A 26,525-nucleotide genomic window follows, 5' to 3' on the forward strand; every position below is an offset into this window, starting at 1 on the left:
CTTTTTTTCTGTTCAAAAAATGCACAGAAGACTTCCAAGGCACTGCAATCCATAGTGAGCTGGAAAGAGCATAGTGCTGAAGCCAAAGAAGTGCTGGGTCCATCAAACATGCACTCATTTGACTTAAGGACGATGCACATCAGTGCGGTCTCAGTTCTCATGCTGCAAAATGGGGTAATAATATTGTACTTACCTCTTAGTTTTGAACCTGATATACAAATGAAGGTTTGGCAAACAGTACTTAAACAAGGATGTGAGAGTCCAAATTCCAGCTATGTGAGGAGTCCGCTGGACTGGAAACATGGAGTCCAGATGGAGCCCAAATCTATTACCAAAGAAGCTCAGTAAAGGGCCCAACTCCACTCAAGCCCAATACATATCTGACATTTCAACTACCAATGTGGTGACTCATTCCCTCCTCTGATTATACCCGTGGTCAATCAGCTCATGTCTGTATTCATGGGTGTCATCAATTGGTGTCACCCTGAAGTAGGAATTCAGTTTCTGCTAGACATCAGCATTTAAATACTATTTCTGGCATGCGTAGTCTAATTTGTTTGATTGATTTATTATTTTTCAAAAGTTCATCAGGCAACAGAAAGATGTACTTGTTTCTACATAGAAAAAAAATATGCCAAATATATCAACACATCCATTTTATTAAATAGGTTATCAATTAATCCTTTTAGTGAGTAGAATGCATAACTATATGATGTGACTACCTTTTAATTTTGATTTTCTTACACTAGTTAAACAGTAGGAAAAATATAGACCTAATAGAAAATCATAGCTTATGTAACCAGAAAAAATAGACTCATGAACAAGTATTTTTTTAAAAATACATTTTATTGATTTTGTACAGAGAGGAAGGGAGAGAGATAGAGAGTTAGAAACATCGATGAGAGAGAAACATTGATCAGCTGCCTCTTGCACACCCCCTACTGGGGATATGCTGGCAACCAAGGTACATGCCCTTGACCGGAATCGAACCTGGCACCTTTCAGTCTCCAAGCCGACGCTCTATCCATTGAGCCAAACCAGTTTCGGCATGAACAAGTATTTTTATAATAAATGTCATCTATTAGAGTTGCAAATCAATAATAAATATTGCATTATTTTTTCTAAAAAATGTTGAAGAATTTCCATTGGAGTTTTTAAGTCTATCTGATTTCTTAATATAAAAATTTCAGTGTTTTTCTATTCTTTTTTTCTAAAAGCCCCATTGATCCAAATGCAGAGAGGAAAGAGGACTTGGGTGTTACAAAGGCCATGTGAGATTGTCTGAGGGATCCTCAAAGCAGATTCCTTTGCAAATGCAGAGGCCTCTTCTCCAGGTGATAACACCCAGACCTCTTTTCTATAGATGTCCCTCTAAGCCATTGTTTCTAATGACCTTGGCGTACTCCTTGGCTGACGTGTAAGGGACTCTGGGTCTCGCTGGGTCTTCAAAATCAATGTGGAAGAAACCGAATTGTATGCTGTAACCCTGGGTCCACTCAAAGTTGTCCAGAAGAGACCATGCGCAATACAATTGAAGGTTGACTTTATCAAGCTGGATAGCTGAAATTTAAAAGAAAAGGAGGGAACTATTATTAGGAAACATTTCTAGGAAGGTTTCATGAGAATGCAGACAAAATTCACTGATGACCAGTGTGGGCATCTTCCTAGCACAGGAGGTCACAAAAGGAAGAGAACCAGCCTCTCAATCCCCCTCTCTGATTTATTGGTTGAAGAAGTGAAGTTACATCTACCTAATAAAAGAGTAACACGCTAATTGACCGTACATTTACGACACTCACCAGCTAATTAGGAGTGAATATGCAAATTAACCCAACAAAGATGGTGGGTTAATTTGCCTACACATGCATCAAGTGGCTGGAGGTGGGGCAGGATGCAGGTGTTCCGCACCACCCCAGCCACTCCAGGCCTCTGGGCAGCATGGGAAGGTGGAAAGGAGGTTCCAGGCAGAAGCAGAAAGGTGACTCTGGTAAAGGCACTACCAGCAGCCAGAGGAAGGGAGGCCCATTCTTGCATGAATCTTCATGCATCAGGCCTCTAGTATTGTTATAACTAGTGGATTATTTATTCATTTAGACACTTGTTTTATTTATTCACTGGAGGACTGGTACACGAAAATTCATGCACTCGGGGGTCCTTCAGCCCAACCTTTACCCTCTCACAATCCAGGATCCCTCAGGGGATGTCCAACTGCCAGCTTAGGCCTGCTCCCTGGGGGATTGGGCCTAAGCTAGCAGTCAGACATTCCTCTGGCAACCCAGGAGCACTTGAGGGATGCCTGACTAATGGCTTAGGCCTGCTCTCAGGGCATGTTAATTGAACATCCTTAGCGCTGCTGCAGAGGTAAGAGAGGCTCCCACCATTGCCACTGTGCTGGTTATCCATGAGCTTCTGGCTGAGCTGCGCTCCCCCTGTGGATGTGCACTACCACCACAAGGCAGCACCTGCATTGAATATCTTCCCCCTGGTGGTCAGTGCATGTCATAGTGATGGGTTGTTCCTTGTTCATTCTGCTGTTAGGGTCACTTTGCATACTACCCATTTATTATATAGAACTAGAGGCCTGGTGCACAAAATTCATGCACAGGGAGCGAGTCCCCTAAGCCCAGCCTGCACCCTGTCCAATCCAGGACCTCTTAGGGGATTGTCTGACTGCCGGTTTAGGCCTGATCCCAGCCTAAACCAGCAGTCAGACATCCCTCTCACAATCCTGGACTGCTGGCTCCTAATTATTCACATGCTTGCTGACCTGATTGCCCCTAACTTCCCCTTGCTACTGGACTGGTTGCCCCTCACGGCACTCCCACTGGACTGGTCACCCCGCACGGCCTGCTTGTTCAGTCATTTTGTCATCCCTCACTAACCTCACTGCTGGCCTGATCATAGGCAGCCATCTTATGAGGGTGTGAGTGTTAATTTGCATATTACCTCTTTATTATATAGGATTCCTTTATTCAATACACATCTTGTCAATGACTATTACTTCTCAGACACAAAGAAACACACACACACAACTGAGTTTCTTCCTGGTACATAGAATTACATTCAGTATCTATGTATAGCTTCCAGATAATCCTGAAAGCCCACAGGTAAATGAAAGAGGCCATAATAACATGAGTAAGGAAGCCAACACTTACCTTGTGATCAAATGGAGACATGTATTATAATTCTGGGAATAGAACCTCCAAAAATGAAAGACTAGCACACAATGCTGGCTGTGTCTGTTGCCTAGACTGAGTAGGCACAAAAATACAATGTCATGTCCTTTGCTCCACATCTAAACCTAAAGTGATGCTTAAGCCCTCTAAGAGCCAAAGCAATGAATCCTTCCCCCCAATATACATGTGCACAAACACAGTATTCTATGTAATTTCATTCATGGATGCCCCACAGCTCACCTATGGACTCCATAGTAAGATACCAACATGTGGAGAATTCTCTAAGAAGTTTTACACTGAGTCCATTATTTTAGTCACAGAAATGAGCTCATTTTTATTAGTATTTTAAGATTGATAAACTCTGAGGTGGTGTAGATCTTTCCTTTGAGCATTTTTGTAAATGAAAATAATGAACCATATATATAGGGTATACTATTATCCACTTCTCAATTCAAAAACTAAACTTAAAAGGGAAGTGTACTTTATAAGATAGACATATACTACAATAAGTTGGGTGAAAATGGACATTCATCTAACAAGTCAAATTTTCATTGCCCTGGGGACTGCTTTCAACCAGAGACTCCTCTAGCTTCAGAAAAGTAAGACCCACCTTCAAATTTTTCCTTGGGTGTCAGTCTGTATTTTTCAGGTCTCTTATAAGCATATACAACTACATCTGTGATGGTTTCCAAATCTTCTCAGAATTTTATTGTTTTACTGTGGATATGCCATAGACAAATGGTTCCTGACAGTTCATTGATGCATAACCCCTGTACCTTTTTGTGTGGAGGCGTGAGAAGTGCTTTACTTTTGAATGGCCTCTGGGCAGAAATGATTCCAACCAGACTGGCTCTTATGAAGCATTGTTGGAAGAAGAAATATATAACATTCAAGCACATCCAGCTTTGCAGGAATATGCATTTACTTGACATCCCCTCTTCTCCTCCTTGTCCATATTGCCATGTGATTCTCCTCCCCTCTCTGTCACTACAACCTGCAAAATACCTCTTTTTAAAAAATAATTTAAAAACAAAACAAAACAAAAACTAACAAGTTTTGGATGGTATATCTCTAAGAATTGAAACAACCAAAGGCAAATATCAGGCCAGAAAACAACCACCTCTTTTCACTGCCTTGTAATCCCACCTGGCGACATGTGAGGATCTGCATATTTTCTTTCTCTCCCTTGCAGAACTACTGCCCAACAAGCACGCCTGCTAGGTACAAAGCCAGACAGTTTCTGAAAACATGCGCAGTCCCACTGATCAAATACAAAAGGACTGATTCATGTGCTAAACAGGGGTCTAAAAAATGGTGCCCTGCCTGCTTGGAAGGGAACAAAAAGGAAATCTGGACAATTTCATTGTTAACTGCCAGGAGTTCCGCAGCAGGTACTAAACGGGCTGAGTGACACTGGTGGATGTCTCTGCGTTTTCGCTGCAGGGACATTCAAGTGGAGAATTACTTAGTTAGGGCCGAGGCGCTGGCCTGCTGCGGGATTCCTTTGCGCTGCGCCACCACTGGGACAAATTACAAAAGCGTGCTGGAACCTGCGCGCCTCTCCCGGTCCAATCTCAAGAACAGAAAGAGACCGTCATCGCCTTTCCTGTCACTATGATTTATGAGGGTCCACATCTTAGCGGGGGGGAAAAAACACTTCTGTAGGTTCCCTTTCTTTCTTTAACCAGAGTTGGAGGCAAAGTAAACAGGGACTTACAGGAACTGTGGGTGGGTGCAAAGCACACTGGGATGAAAGTAATACTCCCCATGGAGTCAGAGTTGGTTTAGAAGTAAAAGGCCAGTGGAAAGGGTCTCACAGCAGGTTGACTATAAAGACACAAAGAGAAAAGTACCTAATCTTGCTCATATGTTATAGCCTGAGTCAGTATTGCATCACACACACACACACACACACACACACACATCTATAATAATAAAAGCGTAATATGCTAATTAGACCAGATGTCCTTCTGGAAGACCTTCCGGACGAAGGCTGGATCCTGGATGTATGCTGGAGGCTGGAGGGAAGCCTGGGTCCTAGGTGCCAGAGGGAAGCCAGTGCCCAGTGCCAACAGCTCGGGGCAGGAAGGCCTACTCTTGCATGAATTTCATGCAGTGGGCCTCTAGTGTGTGTATAACTAGTGTCTGCCAAATTGAAAAGGTTGAGGGCAGAGTCCTTCACTAGACTGCCCAAACTTCACACCAAATGCAAGTTCAAAAGTTTCCCCAAATCACTCTCAGTTTCAATAATTTGCTACAAGGACCCATTGAAACTTATTATTCTCACAGTTATGGTGTATTATAGAGAGGGATACAGGTTAATATCAACCAAAAAAGAGGCACACAGGGCAGTGATTGAGGGGTTCCAAACATGAATGTCCCTAGTCTTCCCCCCTGGGAGAGAGGACCAGTTACCCTCCTGCTGTGGGCTGTGACAATGCACACAGGGTGGTGCTAACCAGGGAAGCCCACCTGAGCTTCGGTGTCCAGACTGTTTATTTGGGATTCATTGCATTGTCATGCTTGATTGACTGATGGCCAATGTAGATGAACTTGGTTCCCAGATTAAGGGGCATTGTGTGACTCAATGTTCCCACCCTCAATCACCTGATGGGTCTTTCTGGGGTGACCAGCTCCCACTCTAACAAGGTCTCTGTCAGGTATGACATAGATTTCCTCCCAGAAGCTAAGGGGAAAGGCTAATTTGCTCTCTAGGCAAAACTGCATTCTTTACTATACCCCTCTACCTCCACCCCCAAAATACACTCACACACACACACACACACACACACACACACACACCTTGTTTTAGAAGTTCATTGTTTCATGGTACTGGGCAGAATCTTCTCAGCTTACTGGTTTGTAAAGTGCTGTGATCATGTCTGTGTTTGTCACATTACAAAAGGCTAAAAAGTGGGCATTTGGTCTCAAGGGATTTATATCCCCCTGGTTACAAACAGAGATAGCCTTGTTTTCGAGATTGCCTGGGACTTACGAAAGATATCCACAAATGTGGCATAACTATGAAGCTATCAAACAAACGGCTAAGCCACAGGCCCAAGCTGCCGTGACAAGAACCAGTGGAGAGGTTCAGGACCATGTAAAAGGCAGCAGACCTTCCAGGAGAAAAATGAGCGAGATAAAACCCCGGAAAGGAGTGAGAAGAAAAAAAAATACAGCATTTATGTTTCTGTTTCAGGATGCATTATTTGAGCAAACTCTTCCAATGAAAGCAAGTAACATGGACTAGAAAAATTTAAAGACAATCTTCAAAACAATGGAAAGCTGCCAGTTTAAGTAGGCAATTACCAAGCCAAAGCAGAAAGTAGACATTGAGATTGGTAGATCTGGCAGCTATGTTTGCCTGAAGGAATTTTCCAGTCTTTGGAAATCAGCATGGGTGTCAAAGCACAGAGCCACACCATGTCAAAAATCTAGCATGTGACCTCACACCCATAGAACTCAGATCCCCAAGGACTAAACTAGCAGGAGAAGGATGAGCCTGAAGCAATGCAGTCATTGGAAAGACTCAAGTCAGCTGATGATTCAGAGACCATCAAGTTTGGGTGTTGAATTAAGGTGATCCCAGACTGGTGGTACCCCCAGTGCCTGGAAGATATGTATTTAAATTTTTTCCTGAAGACATATATCTAAATTCTAAACCTCCAATTGTTATAAATATTTTAAGTGTAATTATCAGACAAATATAACCAGACAGATATGGAAAAATGATGGCATTAAAAATTACCAGAATTAACAGACAACAGAAACAAACCCACAAAGATCTCAGTTATCAGGATTGTCAGACAAATTATCAAATAACAAACCATATTCACTATGTTTAAATCATAGAGACCAACTTGAAACATCATCAAGGTTCAGGAGCCATAAAATGTGATGTGTCAGCCCTGGCTGGTTTTGTTCAGTAGTTAGAGCATTGGTCCCATGACCAAGGGTTCATGGGTTTGATTTCTGGTCAAGGGTATGTACCTCAGTTGATAGTTCCATCCCTGCCCTTATTCCAGGGTGCATGTAGAAGGCAATCAATGGATTTGTCTCTCTTGCATCAATGTTTCTCTCTTTTCCTCCCTTCTTCCCTCCCTCTCTCCCTCCCTCTATTCCTTCCTCCCTCTCTTCCTCTCTTCCAGTCTCTCTATTAGTCAATGGAAAAATATCCTTGGGTGAAGATTAGCCAAAAAACAAAGTGATGCGGCAGATTTGGGATCTGCATGCTTGGGTTTGAATCCCAGAGGCCACAGTTACACAGGTGAAAGAGACATGTTGTTTCTCATGCTGTAAGGATTGAGTGTGATAGCATGGACCCAGCACAATAACTGGCCCATGGTGGGCTTCTGCTGCTTTCCTTCTGGCAACCCTTTAGGAGAATGAAGAATACAGAAAAACATACTCTGATGTGTTCTCCCCCCAAACATTTGATAAAGTAGAAATTGGATTTACATAAAAATATTGGACTGTGTAAAAGAGGAAAAGGAGTTACAAAGACAACATTCAGTCTGATAAAGGTGAGTTTGAGGGTGAAGGGACTGATATAAACAGACTACATATATCTGAAAGCAAAGCTCTTTATATCAGTTGACAGATTTATTTTTTTCTCCAGACTAACATATCCAAGTCATGGCCTGACTTCCCACCTCACTGAGTCCTGAGTAATGATCTTGAGACCTCCCCCAAAGCACTGAGTTTTAGGAGCTCAAGTTCTCAAACCTGTATGATGTTAGCTGAGCTGGTGCATTCTGGGGATTAGCTCTTGAGCAGCAAATCCTATCTCAGATGTGGACAAACTAGTAGAGTGGGAGTGAGTCAAGATAACATATCTATTATTGATTTTAGAGAGGAAGGGAGAGGGAAAGATAGAAAGAAACATCAACAATGAGAAAGAATCATTGATTGGCTGCCTCCTGCCCCTACTGGGACTGGGCTGCTGGCAACCTGGGCATGTGCCCTGATCAGGAATCAAACTGTGACTTCCTGGTCAGTGCAAGATCTTACCCACACCGCCTGGAAAAGATCCTTAAGTAGTATGTAACTAAGTCAATGTCATAATAAGTCCAAAATACAGGATCAAAACAACCTCAGATTAAAAGTCAATGGAATAGAAAGATCTGAGACAAAGACACAGGCGTTAGGAGAGGTCTTGGGAGTAACTGCAAAGGGTCATGGAATATCTTCTATTTGCGTTAATTTATTGCTAGATGTGTGATGTGGAATAATCAAGATAGTATAAAGACACAGAGTCAAAGCAAATGTCAAAACATCTCAAAGTGTAGATGCTGACCACTTGAACTATTTGCAGTTACCTGGGATATAGCTTAAAAAGTTTACTGGCCCAACCTTGTAAATGAGAATCTCTTGGGTTGTGTTATGGGCTAAATTCATATATTGAATCACCAACCTTCAGTACCTCAGCATATGACCCTATTTGAACAGAAAGTCTTTAAAGAGGGGATTAAGCTAAAATGAGGGTGAGCCCCAATCCAATGACTAGTGTCCTTATAACAGGAGAGAGAGATACCGGGTGTGATGTGCACAGAAGGAAGAGTGAGGACACAGCCAGAAGGTAAATATCCCAAAGCCAAAAGAGGAGACCTCAGAAGAAATCAAAGTGCTGATACCTTGATCGTGGACTTCCAGCCTCCAGAACAATAAGAAAATAAATGTATGTTGTTTAAGCACATACTTTCTGGCACTTTGCTATGGCAGCCCTATCAAACTAATAGTATAGATTTTGACCTGAGGATTTCTGTTTATCCTTAATAAACTCCCTGAGTGATTTTTATACTTAATCAAGTTTGAGACTGTTAAGTATAGAATAAGCTCTGATAGTCCACTATAATTTTTGAACACCATTTGCAACCCCAGTGGCATAAATATTCAGGCTTATAAATGTGGAAGAATATCCCTTAGCTCCTCTCCATAAGAGTCATAGCCAGAGGATCTCTGGGCAAAGAGACACACCAACTTTCAGAAATGGATAGTTACTGAGAGCCTAAGGTGGAGAAGCTGAATACTCAGAGTTGGGGGGGGGGGGGTGATATCAAAATGCCTTTCATCCCACTGCGTAGTCAAGGCCTAACCCTATTCCAGTAGATTGAGAAATCCTCTCCACTCATCATGTGTCATGGGTTGGTTGACTGACAAAAAAAAAAGATTTGTCCACTAGAAATCTGTGAATGTAACCTTATTGGAAAAAAAGGGTCTTTGCAAATGTAATTAAGGTGAGGATTTCAATATGAGTATCCCAAAGCCAAAATAGGAGACCTCAGAAAAAATCAAACTGCTGACACCTTGATCCTGGAGATTACCATGGTTAATGGTGAGTCCTCAGTCCAATGACAAGTGTCCTTAAGAAAGAAGAGAAGGAAGGAACACAGGGAATAGAGCAATGCAAAGGCAGAGGCAGAGACTGGAGTGATAAGTCTACAAGCCGAGGGACACCAAGGCAGCCCCCAGAACCTAGGAGAGAGGCAAGGAACACAATCACCCTCAATGTCCAGAGGGACCCGATCCTGCAGATGCTTAAATTTCAGACTTCTGGCTTCTAGAACTGTGAGAGAATATGTTTCATACACTTATGTTGTGCTAAACCACCGCGTTGGTAGTTGTTTGTTAAGGCAGCCCTAGGAAACATGCACCAGCGGTTGCCAACTAGACTCAGAGTCCCATACCAGCCACCTGATTTTGCTGATGGCTTATGAGAATCTCTCTCAAGGCCTGTCAAAGGCAGAGAAAGTCTTCCCAGGACACAGTTTGAAGCAGATTTCCTGGCAATTGCTCTGCATAGTAACTTTAAATAGGTTTCCCTGCGTTTGGTTATAATGCACAAGAGCACTACACTACAAATTGGAGGGCAGCTTTAACTGAGTAACAGTTCCTGTAAGAGAATTCTTTATTTTGTTTGTTTGTTTGGATGAAAAAAGAATTTCCCCCCTTTCTTTGGAGAAAAATTAAGTAAAACCACCTCAGGAATATCTAAACATAGAAAATGCAGAATAAGCTGCTCCCCCACCCCCAACTCCAGGTGAATGCTAGTGGCTGGACAGCATCTGTGAAAATGCCCAAATCATCCCTGCTGGCACATGGGAACTACAAGTAGCAAAAACTATGACTTTCTGAAAAGAGTGTCTTTGAAAACCAAAGGCTACAATTAAATATTTTATAGGAAAATGCCAATTAACTAGAAACAAGCCGTACAGATTTCTTAATTATCTGTATTGCTCCTTTTACTTACATTAGACTTTGGGGGAAAGAAACTGCAAATGGCAAGCAGTTGAAAGGGATCATATAAAACTAACCGAATTATAAAGCTGATCTGAGGATAGCTACACATTCAGTGCTATATCATAATTACTCCGTCATTCTTACTTTTATAATTACTTCTGTTGCAGTTGAGAAGTTCTATGGAAATCAAATTTCTCAGCGAGTGAAGCTCTCTTCCACTGGGAAGGATTCCATTGTTTCCCTTCCTCTCCCCTCCCTCTTTTCATCCCTCCCTCCATCTCTTCCTTTTTTCTTCCTTTCCTTCTTTTCTCCCTCCCTCCCTCCCTTTTCTTTATTTTCTTTTGGGACTTACTTTCCCCTTCTATAAAATGCAGGTCTTAGTATCTTCTCCCTCAGACTGTGCTGGGTATTAAATAAATTAATATGTATAAAGTTCACTTATGAACTAGGTGAGCACTCCATATACACCACTTGTGTTACTGTTGTTATTTCTCTCAAAGTCTGGAAGGGCAATGGATGAGACCTATTTTATCTCTTCCTCCCATCTGGCTTCCAACAGCTTTCAGAGGATGCAGAGTCAGCATAAAATGCTCAGTGCTGAGAACCAGAGAAATCAGGGCATCAAGGGAAAGTGTAGCATCTGGGGCAGGGTTGTGCTCTGTGGGAATGGGTCAGCTGTGGGTCATGAGAAATAAATCATTAAAGAAAATGAATTGAGGGTGAAGCTGCTAGTGCTGCTGAAGTTCCTTTTTGCCCCAGAGTGGTCAGAAGTGGGGACGACATCACTCAAGATGTCTGGGACCCTATGTAATAGCCACTCTATATTTATCAAATACACACACACACACATATATATATATATATATATATATATATATATATATATATATATATATATATATATATATATATGGAATATAATGGTGGGGAAAATGCAAAATCCCTGTTCTTATAGAACTTAATAACCAATGCATATTATAATCCAGTTACGATCTGTAAGCCTTTAATGACATGTGCAAGGTATTATGAAAGGAAAAATAAAGAACATATTCACTAATATTTATTGAGCATTCAGGTACTACTTGAAGGGTGTCATGTATGCATGCATTCATTCATTTGATCTTGATAGTTGCCCCATGAGTTAGACAGATGGGATCATTGTCCCCATGTTACAGAAAAGGGAATTGATTCACAGAGACGTTGGGTAACAACAGAGTCTGCAGGCCAAGTCATGCCACTACTGTGTCTTGACAACATGTTACGGTGGAAGATGCATCTTAGTCAGCAAGGGTGGGAGGATGGGGTGAATGAAAGAGTTTCCTGGATGAACTAGAGCTGAGAGCTCAAAAATTAGCTGGAATTCTCTACTACAATCAGCTAAGAATTCTTTCTTAATTGTAACAGAAGATGACCTTGGCTGATGAAGCATAGAAGGAAAGGGTCAAGCTGAAGAACAAGGCTCAAATATACCTTTAGTAACCATGTTCAAAAGCACACCACAGAACTGGTGGGTGGAAGAAACTGCTTTTAATTGCGAATAACACACTGATCACTAAGTCCTTCAGAGAAAGTTGTTGCCATCTGGACAACTCCTGCACCAGAAACTGGACATTACAATCACTGTCATTCTCAAAACATGGATGCTCTGCTGCCATCCTAACCAGCACAAAGGGTACTACCTTCCTCAAGCTGTTCACTTTCAAATTACATTCTCACAAGGATAAGTCTGACTGGTAAAGACTAGCTCACATATCTGTATTCTTGCTCCAAAGAAACTTAGGGAATATCATCCTTTACTTTTCCTAGACAAAACTCGTAAGTTTGGATATTCTTTAAATGTAGCAAGTATATTCAACAAGTTATAGACAGACAAAACACATGACATTTTTTTAACTAAATGAAGAAGGACAACAGGATTCCAAAAAAAAGAAAAGCATGTATGAAAGATCACACATGGGAAAGTTCCCAGCACATGTAAGGAACTTAGAGAACACAGTTCAGTGGATCATAAGGAATGTAAGAAATGCCCTGGCTAGTGTGACTCAGTCAGTTGAGCATTATCCCATGCACCAAGAGGTTGTTTGTTAGATTCCTAGTCAGGGCATATGCCCAGGTTGTTGGCTCAATCCCCAATTGGCAATGTGCAAGAGGCAGCCAATAGATGTTTCTCGCTCATTGATGTTTCTCTCTCTCCCTCTCTCTTCCTTTCTCTCTCTCTCTCTCTAAAAATAAATAAAAACATCTTTTAAAAATATTAGAAACTTTTGGAAACAGAATAGAATGGTGTTTACCAAGTTCTGGCTGGGGGGAGTGGGGGGGGGGGAATGGGGAGATGTTGCTCAAAGGGTGCAAACTTTCAGTCTGAAGATGAATTAACTTTTGGGGAACTATGCTCAGTATGTTGATTATAGTTAACAATTCTGTATTGTAGACTTGAGAGTTGCTAAAAGACTAGATCTTAAATGTCTTCATAACAAGAAATAAAAGGTAATTATGCAAGGGATGGAGGGTGTTAGCTAACGCTACAGTGGTAATCATTTCTCAATATGTAAGTATATCAAATCAACACGTTGTACACCTTAAACTTATACAATGTCATCTGTCAATGATATCTCTAAAAAGCTGGAAGAGGAAAAAAAGTAATGATTGGGATAAAGCCACAAAGCAAAGGCTGAGACTGTGGGTCCTTCTAAAATTTTTAAAGGTTTTGATCTTTATCTTAACTGCAATGTCACTGAAGGAGTTTAAGCAAGAGAATCACTTTGGCTAATTTGCATTTTTAGATTACTGCGACCTCTGTGAAGAATAGACTTGAGTGTAGCAAGAATGGAATCTGAGAGAACTTTTAGGAATGATTGTAATAAATCACAAGGAAAATGATGGGGGTTCCTCTGGGGTGGCATAAATGAAGACAGAGAGAATCAAATGGATTCAACAGATAGATAAAATTAACAGGACTGAACATTTCACTGGAGATCAGTGGTGAATGGGATAAGGTGGAAATTTTAGCACAATTTAATGGATAACAGTATCAGTTTCTGAGGTAGAAAACTTGGTCATAGAGAAGTTAGGAGAAAAGGCAGGGAAGATAATAAATCAAGCTTTGGTTGTGATGACATTTAGGTATTATTTTTGACCTCCAAATAAAGAGCGTAATAGATAGTTGAGTAAATAAATAAAGATTTCAAACTAGAATGTGTGGTGGAAATGTGAAATTTGGAATTGTCATGTAGATAAGGTAATTGAAACCATATTGTTGAATAGAATTTATAGAATAAGAAAACAAAACTTTTGTGCAAGGGGTATGATATTCCATCATTAAAAATAAGCTTAAAGAGAGATATTGAGAAGGAGGGTCAGAAGTGTCCTATGTCCTTGACCTGATACAACCATAGGTGATACATTCTGTGGATGGAATTTGATCAAAGTCGCACACTAAAAGAGGGAAATTTAGAAATGACTTGAAAGTTCACAATCCTTATATCAGAATAACATGACAAGATTGCAAATCTAGAAAGATTGCAAATCTAGGACTGAGGGTGACACCTAAGGGTCAAAGTCAATGTAAGAAGTACATAGTCAGACCTAATGGAGAGCATAAAGTGGGTGGAGAAAAGGCCAGCACCTATAACATCAGTCCCCTAAGAGCAATATCCGGGTATTGTAGTGGAGGGAAAATTCTCAAGGCTTCTCCATGTCTTCTATAATCCCCTTATATATCCCCAGGAAAAATTCAGGATCAAAACCAGAAACTTTCTCCCAGAGAGAAATTTAATTTTTTTTTAATTTTTAAAAATATATTTTATTGATTTTTTTACAGAGAGGAAGGTAGAGATAGAGAGAAGAGAGCTAGAAACGTCAATGAGAGAGAAACATCGACCAGCTGCCTCTTGCATACCCCCTACCAGGGATGTGCCCACAACCAACGTACATGCCCTTGACCAGAATCGAATCTGGGACCCTTCAGTCCGCAAACCAGCACTCTACCACTGAGCCAACCCGGTTTTGGCTCCCAGTGAGAAATTTAGAGGATAGTAATCACACCATGTGTTTCTGGGGTGGCAGTTTTAAAGGGACTCAGATTATATTGAGCCATGTCCCTCCCCTCTCCTTGACACAATACTAAGCTTGAATGGTGGTTCCTTGGTCCCAGAAATCCCTTAGGTACCATTGTAGAACTCCAGAGAAAAATAATCTATCACATAACCTTATCCCCAGGCCCAAGGTACACACTTTGGAATAGCTATCGTTTTTAGGCTATAAGAAAATTGATCCACTTGTATCTAGAAATAGCCTACCTGTAATAACTATAGTCACCAAAGTCTAGCCCTCAAAGAAAGTAACTGGTGCCTCAGATAGAAATATCAAAGTCCTGTATTTCCATACACAGGTGAATCGGTTCTAGGTTCTATGGCTCTAGCAGTGGAAATATAGGCACCATGGGTGAATAAAAATGACATACCTCCATTTAAGGGCAAAGAAACGTCTGTACTTTTGTTCTAAAACTTAAGTAAAACTTTAGAACTGTAATTTGTCAGATTGTATCCTAAATAAATGGACTAATATTAATACACCCTCCTTTCATTCCTCCTTACAGCCACAAAATACTTTATTAAGTATCTATTATACACCAGTTAATGTTTTTAGGCAGAGTGATTCTCACACAGGGAGATAAATTCAAGGTAGAACCTGCCTCAAGGTCAAGTAGTCAAGTAGAAGAGCAAAGATGCCACATCCTAATAGGTTCCCTGCTATGTGCATTCACTCAACACCTTTTACTTCCCTTATGTAAGATGAAAAAGACATGAAATTAACTATTTGTTCAGTGTCTGCCTTGTATTCCATACTCTAAGCTCTATATGGGGGCAAGAAGCACAAGGATCTTATATTCAAGAAAGCCTAGCAAAGTGGCCAATGAAGGACAGATGTTTAATGTATATTGCTTAAATAAACAAATGACTACAAATAGATACAGAATACTGAGCATACTGTTAGCAATATAAGAATAGGCACCTTGGATGAATAAATAGAGAAAAAGTAGTTCTCAAGAAAGCAAGATTATTTTCTTGGCCAAGTTGACAAAATTCAATTCCCCAAATTCACCTTGCCCCAGTAAAGTGAAAGGAATGTCTTCTTCCAATCTGTTCAACTCACTGCTCATTTTGTATGCTAGAATATCTTTCCAGGATCACTTGACTCCAAGATCATGTCCCTTGTCAGTTACTGATATTCCTATACATATACAATAAATGCTGAATAAATTATATTAATGCTCCTTAAAAAGCCATTCTCAGAGGAGTCAATGACACCTTTTGTTAATGACAAAGGGAGAAGAAGCAAGCATTAGCAATAAACTCACCACAATAACACCACAAAAACACTTGTACTTGTATACAGCAGCCACTGTGATTGCATAGAGTTGAAAGATAGAAAAAAAAAGTGAATAATAAAGAGGTGAGAAGAAAGAATGATATCTCTTTAAAATGCTACTCTGTACCTTTGCATATTGCTGGCACTAAGTTCAAGCCCAGGTGGGTACACTTTCCCCAGATTGCATGTCCTGGCCTACTGTACAAGTCTCACTAGTCTGCTTTTTAAGGACAAGGAAGGACACTGCTTGGTGATGTGGCCACAAGCTGTTCAGGGAAGAGACTTTGCTCAGCACATTTCAGCTACTGAGCAGGGCCGGGTTCGCTTCAGAGAGCCACAGAAAATAAATAATCATGCAAAAGCAGATTTGTTCTGATCGGGCTCTGACAGCTGCTCCGAGAGGTGGGTCCTTGCAAGCCCATCTTTCAACGGTGAACTGACCCAAAGATCCAGGCAAGCTCCAGACAGGACCATATGGCCTGGAATAAAAACATATTTCAAACTCTGTTTATTATGCATATCTTTCAAAGGTTCACTACTCTGTGATGAAACATTGCACCTGCAAGGCTTTAATAAGCTTCCCAAGCAGGGCAATTATAAAATTGCAGGCACCTAAAGAATTTGTCTTCCCTTACACTTAGCCATGCACTGCCCACCAATGACTGGTCTCATTCTTTTTAATTATATAGGCTTGCAGTCTTTTGTAAGCTGGATCAATACTTATTCACATAATAAAATTCCTCATAGACTTCAGAGTGAAGGCCATGAAATATCTGTCCTTCTAAACTTTGGGGACTCCAACATTATGGCACATAGAACCTTCCAGTCTTCCTGAAAATAAAGCAGCCAAGTTAATCATGCAGCCCTGAAAAGACAGGAGAGCATTTGACATGAACCTACACTGAGCTTTATCCATCAGTAATGGCAGGGAGAGGAGGGGACATGAATGGTTCCCCTTTACAAGTGAACTCTGTGACTCCACAGCTGGTCCAAATATCTGAGAGGCACAGCTTGTTCATTATTCCACTCAACAAATATCCACAGAGCAGCTATTATGCGCCAGACTCCAGACTAGGTATGGTGGTTCAGAGATGAATAGCATGCAGTTTCTACCCTCAGGAGTTGAGTGTCTGACTGATAAGACAGAACCCAAAATCACTTGTTTGGGAATACAAAAGGACACTCAGGGGGTGAGTTAGCTCTCCTGGGAAGTTCAAGGACAGTTTTCCAGAGGAACAGACATCTGAATCAAAACATGAAAGAAACATGAATTCACTAGCTAGTTAAGTAATAGAAGATATGAACCATATCAGGGTTAGAACATTGTGCATGTGTCAGTTTTAAAGGCTCTCCCAAGGCCACAAACAGGGTGGTTCAGCTTGATGCTCTTAATCCTTTTTCTATTGCAACATCTAATGAGCTTATGCATGAACAAGACAGGTGTGTCTGAGGTTGTTCATGTGATCCAATAATGGTTATAGAATGGGAGCTCTTGTTGGTCTATTGTCACTAGAATGTCTTCAGTGTTCTTCCCAAACTAAGAGTCTGCACAACATTCAGAACTCTTTTAATTCTCCACCCCAAAACAGTACACAGAGGTATATCTCAGGATTTTAGAAATTGATTTTATGAAAGATGGGTTAGTTTACTCATTATAAAGAGTGATGGAGTGGCTGAGTTTCACCTGCTTGAGCCCATGGTCCCACATCAAAAGAGCCTTTATCCAAATGATTGGTATCATGGTAGGATTATATCATATTCAACCTTCAAAGTTAAAAATACAGGACCAATAATGGTAGATGAATTAAAGGTTTTGACCATGAAATTATATGGTAGTTCTGAAGACATGTAAAAGAAGCAATTGTAGCTTCCTACAGGTACAATGACACCATCAATAATAAGTAAGATGAGCTTCTTTGACTAGAAGTATTTATTTGATAAGTTCATGGGGCATCAAAAGAAGAAAGGGTTGAAGGGAGGGAGGGAGGGAGGAAGAAGAAAGGAAATAAAGAAGAGAGGAGAGGAGGCAAAGAGGGAGATAGGAGGAAGGTAGGGATAGAAGAAGGAAGAACAGAAAACAGGGAGAAACATCAATAGTATCTATAACTGTGTTTATCTTTAGGCACTCAACAATGGCTCGCAAGTATGCTGCCAGGGCATTATCTTTTAATTCTTTTCAGACTCAAGGAGAATAGCAGAGTTATTACCAAAAGATGGCACGTGATACTGCCCAGGTACAAAGAAAATGGAACAAGCTTAAAAATTATGTTCCTCACAACAGCCCTTAAAGATCGATGGTGTTATGTCCATTATATGGACACAGAAAATGAAGTTCAGAGAAAGTAAATGTGTTCAAAGTGATCAAGGAAACAGGTAACAGAGAAAGGATTGAAACAGAGCTGTCTGTCCCAAAGTCCATACTCTTCCCAAGACCCTATCATGCCCTTTTCCTGATTCACTTTTATTAGAGTTCACATTTCTTCTCAGGAGGTAAAGAACAGCTATTGTTTTCTCCACTGTGTTTATTCTTTGAAAGACTGTTGATCATAGCTGTGTAGGTGGCCACAGCAGATGAGTGTCAGCAGAATCTGGACGAATGCCGGACACTGAGCATGTGACTGACAGCGGCATGCCCAACCAGTGCCTCTTTTCATTTGACCTCACTGTCTCTCATACATCATTTAATCTTTCCTCATTTGGGGAATTAAGAAGACAATACTATTTCAAAGAGGCATCAACATAAAGGGAGAGAGAGTAGAGAATGTATATGGAGGTTGAAAATCTTATATTTTACTGTGAACTGCAGGCAGAGAAAAACATCAAAGACAGATTTTTATTTTCTTTGGCTTATGCCAGGATTCTGTAAGTTTCTTTTTAATTTTATTTTTTGTTGATAAATATTGGCTTGTTTGGACTTTAATAAATCCACTATTTTATGAGTTACTTCACTAAAGTTAAGAAAACTTACAGATCCCGCTCACGCTCAATCTTTTATTGACCATCTCTAAGAGCAACATTCCTGACAAAGGAAATGGTGACTTTACTCCCATTTTGGAGCTAATAAGAGAGCAGTATTTCACATTTTCTGAAAGTAGTAATTCACATTCACTGTTTTAAGAGTTTTATATATGCATATTTCTTTTGCTCTTTTCAATAATCCTGTAAGTAAACCTCTTATTATTTCCATTTTACAAGGTCAGAAAAATGAGACATGAAGAGACTATGCCACATGCCTAAGGTCACACATTGGATAGTATACCTCAAACATGGATCCTTTGTAGGCCTCTTCTAGAGTAGAATGGATTAGCAAGTTAGAGATGATACTTGAAGATGATAATATTATCTTATTTTCTTTGAGAATTATATTTATTCTTTCATTCAATCAACATTTATTATTTTTAAGATACTAGGAATATAGGCACAAGGAGAATATGATTCTTATCCTTAAGGACTCCTCTATCTGATAAGGAAGTGAGACATATAAAAGAGTAGCTATGATATAGTGTGATCAGGGTAAACACTAGGTGTCACAGGTCACAGAGGAAGACTCCACTTCAGTGAATGCTTTAGAGAAAGAGGATATCAGAAAAGGCTTCTTTGCAGTAGGGGATGCTAAAATAATCTTGAAGGGCAGCGAGGAGATAATAAGGAGTAAAATGCCAGAAAGCACACGAAAAAAAGACAAGGACATGTTCTGGGAACTACATCTAATTTGGTGTGACACAAGGCATCCATAAAGGTAAAAGGGCAAGAATGACCCTGGGGAAGTGCGTAAAAAGCCACCTCATGTGAGACCTTGCTTGTCATACTAAGAAATTGGAATTTTATGCTGAAGGCAATGAGAAACCACTAGGGAGGTTTAAGTAGGGGGGTGGGAAGTTTGAATTTGCTCATTAGAACCATCATTCCGCCAGCAGACTTGGAGACTAGAGGCGAGGAGGCCAGTTAGGAGGCTGCCGAAGCCTGATATTTAAGGAAATTCCAATGGGATAAGAGAGAGGGGCCAGACTCTAAAAATATTAAGAACAATCCAATCTTACAGGCCAGGAATTGGGAGAAAGAGTTTATGATGACCTCAGTTTTATAGCTATGTCAACTGGTTTAATAAAAAAGATAATTTAATAGAAGGATCGGGTTTGGGCAACTCATGGCAATAAGATGATGATGCTTTAAAGTTTGCCGACATAATGAAGAGATTTTGTTTTATTTCTTTAAACAACCCTATGAGGGAGGTGTTCTCTTCATCTCACATGAGAGCATCAACTAGAGAGATGTAGTGACTTGTTCACGCCCCCAAAGGAGAAGAGGGAAGAACTAGAAGTTGAACCTTTTCTAAATCTCACTTTATTCCCACTACATGACCTAATATATGTAATAATAGTAACAAACTAATAATGATGAGAGTTAATATGTGTTGAATGTCCATGCCCTCTTTTAAGAACTTTATGTTTATCAACTCAGTCCTTACAACTACAGTACACAGTAGACATTATATTTCCATTTTATAAAGAAAACAAAGAGGTGCCAGCAAAAAACTGTATCAGTTTGGACAAAAATCAGCCTGAAGGCATATCTCCCTTGGGCAGGGTTTAGTGCCATGGCAAACACCTTTGTATTTCTTATCAGAGACTACAATTCCTTCAGAGCCTGTGGGTAAGGGGAAAATACATACACAGGCCCTGACTGTTTTATTGTTATTAAATATATTTTTATTGATTTCTGAAAGAATGGGTAGGGAGAGAGAGATAGAAATATCAATTGGTTAGCTGAATTCTGCATGCCCCGCACTAGGGATCAAGCCCACAACCCAGGCATGTGCCCTGACCAATACTTGAACAAATAATCTCCTGGTTCATAGGTTGATGCTCAACCACTGAGCCATGCCAGTAGGGTGGCCCTTACTGTTTTAATCCATATGTGAAAGATGGGGATAATTTTCCCCCACCTAACCCCCATTTCTTTCAGTGCACAGGTGAGGATACCCAGGCCCTTCTTGCTTCTGAGAGCCAGTGTTAGGCTCCGCTGATCCAGGGTGAGTTTTCAATAAGGAAGCTTTTTCCAGCACCATTAGTGTGGTGTGCTGTGCTATCCCAGAGCAGCATTAACAACCCTGGGCATCATTGCTTACGGCATCAGGCTGTAAAGACAGCCTTCCCTAGGACATTACTCACCAAAAGCCCATCAGCCAATTACTCAGAGCCCGTTCAGGAAATGAGCTTTTCCTGGGTACTAACTGGAGCCCTGTGAAAGTAAACTTGCAGTAAGAAGCTGGCTCTTTGTGGCCACACTCCTTTCTCCACAGCACTCAGAATCAGGCATGCTGGGAAAAGCAGGATGGGGGAGTGGTACAGCCACAAGCTCTGAGCCTGGGCCACTTGGATTCAGATCCCAGCTCTGGTATTTATCAGCCATGTGGCCTTCAGCAAGTTATTCTGTCCTTAGATTACTCATCGGACCTATTTCCTGGGGTTTAAGGGGCTGAAAATCAGGTAATGCACCAGTGTCCAGCACATAGGAGCTATTCAATAATGTTAGCTGGTGTTATTTACTTCCCTAGCATATTTATGTATTGTAGAACAAACCACCTTAGTCCAAGAAATTGGACATAAAAATATATGAGGATAAAGATTTATTTTAATCAGGTTGGAGTTAATAAATCACTCAGGCAATCTGTGATGTCTGCTATACCTTTCATGTGGCAAATTAACATATGTTCTATTATTAGCTTGTGTTACTATGTTGCTAAATGACTTTTCATGTACCTAAGCATTAATTATCTCATCAATTTAATTGTATGCTTCTTGAAGACAGGTTCTATGTACCCTCATGACACCCCCCCCCAGTCCCCCCAAGAACTTCCAAACACTCAACAGATATTTGTTTGTTGGCTGATGTCCTTGAGTCAATTTCTGTCATTCCAGATGAAAACCCCCTGGTGAGTTAGCACTACTACCTTTCCTTTCAGGTTAAAAGATACTTGTCCTTTCAGGTTAAAAGATCTCAAACTTTTAACCTCTATTCATGCTTCAGTGTCAAATTAAACATACATACAGTTAGATACACAGAACGTGATAGTAATAAAATAAACTAAGGCAATAGCTTATGCTACTGAGCCACAGGTAGTTTATTTTAATAATAAGGTTCAAGTAGATGAATACTAAAGCCTTAGGGTCTTAACGCCCCTGGAGTTGGACACCAATTAGCTCAAAAATTAGAATACACTGAAGAGTAACTTGAGGTTCTGCCTGAATTATTGTAATTGTCACTAAAGTTATGCAAATTTGATCAAATAGTTTTATTGTCTATGAAATTTTAAGTATATTCTAGTATGCATGAAAAAATAATTTTGGTGTTATTAAAACATCATTAACTCAGCAACCACTTTATAGGTTTGAGTACTTCATGATTATTTACAATTATAATTGTCAAGGTAAACATTGAAAATAATAACTTCATAATGTGGTAAAAGCTAACTATTAATATTTATTCTATTTTAAAAGTTTAAAAATATAAGTTGATTTGTTTAAAGAAAAAAATTTTAAAAAGGTCACTTATTTAAATAAGCATAGGTAACAGTTGAATGGAAAAGTCAGAACTATACTTTCAGGCCTGCCATTCACACAGAGTTAGGCAACTGGTTAAATTACTCTTTATTATCAATTTTCTAAGGAAATAACTTTGTACTTTTAAAAAGAAAAGAAAATCCTGAAATAGCTTCCTTTTTTAAATGTGATCACTTTCCCGATTCCACAAGCAGAACAGATACAATGCAACCAGCTAATTGACAGCTGAGTAGATTTAAAACTATGTCTGAACACTGGACAATCAAATTATGCAGTTGCACAATAGCCAAAAATTAAACCAACACATAAATGCCATTTATGCAATATTATTAACACAAATATTGTAAAATGTACACCTACAGTACTGTGTATTAAAAATAATTTCTCCCACATCAAATAATAGTATTTTGCTATGCCAATCAAATTAAACCACTGGAAACATACAGAAAGAAAGCAATTCTATAATGAACCTTTGAAAATTATGGCATTTATCATGTTCAAAACAGGTTAATTACAGTTGTAAACAAACATCCTTCCAAGTTGTGGCTTTTGTTTTCTGTTTTCTTTTCTGTGCTGAGAATGTACTCAACATAAACATTCTGCAATCTGGCCATAAAACCCTTTTCAACCATTCTGCATAAATTAAAAAAGAAAAACAAAAAAACAAATCAAATATAGATACAGAAAAATAGATATAAGAATAGATATATTCAGTAATTTCTCACTTAACATTGTCATAGCTTCTGCAACTTTAAGCAAAAAGACATATAACAAAACCAATTTTACCATAAGCTAATTGATATAAACAAGAGTTAAGTCTCTTATGGCACCTCAACAAGATAACAAAACAAATTATTCAAGGACCTACTGTGTGCACGTGTGCACACCCACTCACATAAATCTACATCTCCACAAATAATCCTACTGAACCCAGACAAAGTGAACGGTATTGATTTTCAGCAAAGGTACACTAAATTCTATGCCTGGAATGAGCGTCTAAAAATTCTGGTGAGAAGTTTTTATAGAAAAGATTTATAGAATTTTACAAGCCTGAATCATGAAGAAATACAAAATCTGAATAGACCAATTACTGATAAAGACATGAAATCAGTCATAAAAACCCTCCAAAAAAACCTCCCAAAATTCCAGGACAAGAGAGCTTAACTGGTAATGTCTACAAAACATTCAAAGATTTAATACCTACTCTTCTCAAATGTTTCCAAAAAAACTGAAAGGAGGGAAAGGCTTCCAAACTCATTTACAAAGCCAACATTACCCTGATACCAAAATCATACAAGGACACCACAAAAATAGAAAATTACAGGCCAATATTCCTGATAAAAGTACATACAAAAAATTTCAACATAATCTTAGCAAACCAAATCAATAATACATTAAAAGTATCATACACCATGATTAAGTGGATTTTATTCCAGGGATTCAAGAATGGTTCAACATCTGCAAATTAATCAATGTGATGTATTATATTAACAAAGCGAAAAATAAATGTATATGATCATCTCAAAAGATGTAAAAAATTATTTTAAAAAAATCAACATCCATTTATGATTTAAAATAAAACTCGCAATAAAGTAGATATAGAGGGATTGTATCTCAACATTATGTAGGTCACATATGCTAAGCCCACATCTAACATTATATTAAACTAGTGGCCTGGTGCACAAAATCCGTGCATGGGGGGGATGTCCCTCAGCCCAGCCAGCACCCTCTCCAATCTGGGACCCCTTGAGGGATGTCCGACTGCCCACTTAGCCAGATCCAGGTGGGATCAGGCCTAAATGGGCAGTTGGACATCCCTATCATAATCCAGACTACTGGCTTCCAACTGCTCACCTGCCTCTACCTGATTGCCCCTAACTGCTTCTGCCTGCCAGCCTGATCACCCCTAACCACTCCCCTGCCAGCCTGATCAATACCTAACTGCTCCCTGGCTGGCTTGATTGCCCCTAACTGCCCTCCCCTGCTGGCTTGGTCACCCCTAACTGTCCTTCCCTGCAGGCCTGGGTCCCCCCAACTGTCTTCCCCTGCAGGCCTGGTCTCTCCCAACTGCCATCCTCTGCTGGCCTGGTTATTCCTAACTGCCCTCCCTGTTGGCCTGATTGCCCACAACTGCCCTCCCCTGCAGACCTTGTCCTCCCCAACTTCCCTTCCCTATAGGCTTGGTCCTCTTCCCAACTGCCCTCCATTGCAGGCCTGGTCCCAACCCCTCCCCCTACCAACTGCCCTCCTATGCTGATCTGGTTCCCCCAACTGGTCTCTCCTGCAGGCCTGGACAACCCTAATTGCCCTCCGTGCTTACCTGATCACCCACAACTGTCCTCCCCTGCAGGCCTGGGTCCCCCCCAACTGCCCTCCCTTTCTGGCCTGGTCTCCTCCAACTGCCCTCCTATGCTGAACTGGTCACCTCTAACTGCCCAAAGCTGCCCTCCCCTGCAGGCCATCTTGTGGTGACCATCTTGTGTCCACATGGGGGCAGCCATCTTGTGACTTGGAGTGATAGTTAATTTGCATATTACTCTTTTATTAGCTAGAATGGTGAAAACTGAAAGTTTATCCTCTAATATCAGAAACAGAAAAGGAAGGCTAATTACCACTTTTACTTAACACAATATTGAAGTCCTAGCCAGAGCAATTGGGCAAGAAAGAAATAAAATTCACTCAAATTGGAAAAGAGTTAAAATTGTCACTATTTGTGGACATGATTTTACACATAGTTAGCCCTCCATATCTGCAGGTTTTGCATCCATAGAGTCAACCAAATCCAGATAAAAAATTCTCCCCCACCAAAAAAAATCCCATTGGTTTCTGAAAAGCAAAACTTGAATTTGCCATGCACCAAGCACTACACTGAATTCATGTGAGTGAAATGATATGTAGGCATACACTCTAGTATCTGATATGCAAATATAAGTAAATGCAAATACTATGACATTTTATATAAGGGGCTTGAGCATCTTCAGAACTTGTTATCCATGGAATGTCCTAAACCAATCCCCCATAGACACTAAGGTATGACTGTATAGAAAACCCTAAAGATTCCATCAAAAGAACTGTTAAAAGTAATAAAGAAATTCAGTTAAGTTTCAGGGTATAATATCAATATACAAAAATTGGTTGTATTTCTATATATTAACAATGAACTATCAGAAAGGGAAATTAAGGGGAAAAATTCCATTTACAATTGCATAGAAAATAATAAAATACCTAGGAATAAATTTAACCAAGGAGATAGAAGACCTGAACACTAGAATTGCAAGACATTGTTGAAGGAAATAGAAGAAACAAATAAATAAAAAGATATTCCATACTTATTAACTGGAAGAATTAATTTTGTTAAAATGGCCCCATTACTTAAAACAATCTATAGCAATGCAATTTTATCAATACCCTAGCAGTGTTTTTCAAAGAAGTAGAATAAACAATCCCAAAATTTTAATGAAACCACAAAAGACCATAAATAACAAAACGAATCTTGAGAAAGAACAAAGCTGGAACCCTTATTCTTCTTTGTTTAAAACTATACTTCAAAGTTATAGTAATTAAAACACTGTGTTATTGGCATAAAAATGTACACATATATCAATGGAACACAAACAAAATCATGCATGTATGGTCTATTAATTTATGACAAAGAAGGCAAGAATATATAATGGGGAAGAAAAGTCTCTTAATAAATGGTGTTGGGGTAACTGGACAGCCACATGCAAAAGAATGAAACTAGATTCTTATCTTATACCATACACAAAAAATTAACTTAAATGGATTTATTACTTGAATGTAAAGCCTGAAGCAATAGTGTCCTAGAAGAAAACATAGATAGTGATCTCCTTGATAGCAGTCTTCGTGATGATTTCTTGGATCTGACTCCAAAAACAAAAGGAACAATAGCAAAACTATACAAATGGGACTATATGAAACAAGAAAGTTTCTTCACAGAAAAAAAAAGTCATTAGAAAAATGCAAAAGCAACCTAGTAAATATGAGAAAATATTAGAAAATCATATATCTAATGAAAATATATGATTTTCAAATCCATAAGAATTGATACAACCAAACAGAAAAAACAACAATACCTGATTTAAAAATGGGCAGAGGATCTGAATAAATATTTTTCCAAAGACCAACAGATGACCAATAAGCACATGAACTCAACATC

The 26,525-nt window shown here is 39.7% G+C and overlaps 1 protein-coding gene across 2 annotated transcripts in view; it reads right to left on the bottom strand.

The window, feature by feature from the left end:
• Positions 1 to 834: 834 nt before the first annotated feature.
• LOC311631793 (cytosolic beta-glucosidase) overlaps positions 835 to 26,525 on the bottom strand; it is a 216,206-nt gene continuing 190,515 nt past the window's right edge. For both annotated transcript variants that reach the window (XM_084902327.1, XM_084902328.1), the window contains one exon: positions 835 to 1,560. In XM_084902327.1, coding sequence (XP_084758453.1) covers positions 1,358 to 1,560 — 203 coding nt within the window. In that variant the 3' untranslated portion in view covers positions 835 to 1,357. The remainder of the gene's footprint in view (positions 1,561 to 26,525) is intronic.

Source organism: Pipistrellus hanaki (assembly GCF_964339955.1).
Source record: "Pipistrellus hanaki genome assembly, chromosome: 1".
NCBI lineage: Eukaryota > Metazoa > Chordata > Mammalia > Chiroptera > Vespertilionidae > Pipistrellus > Pipistrellus hanaki.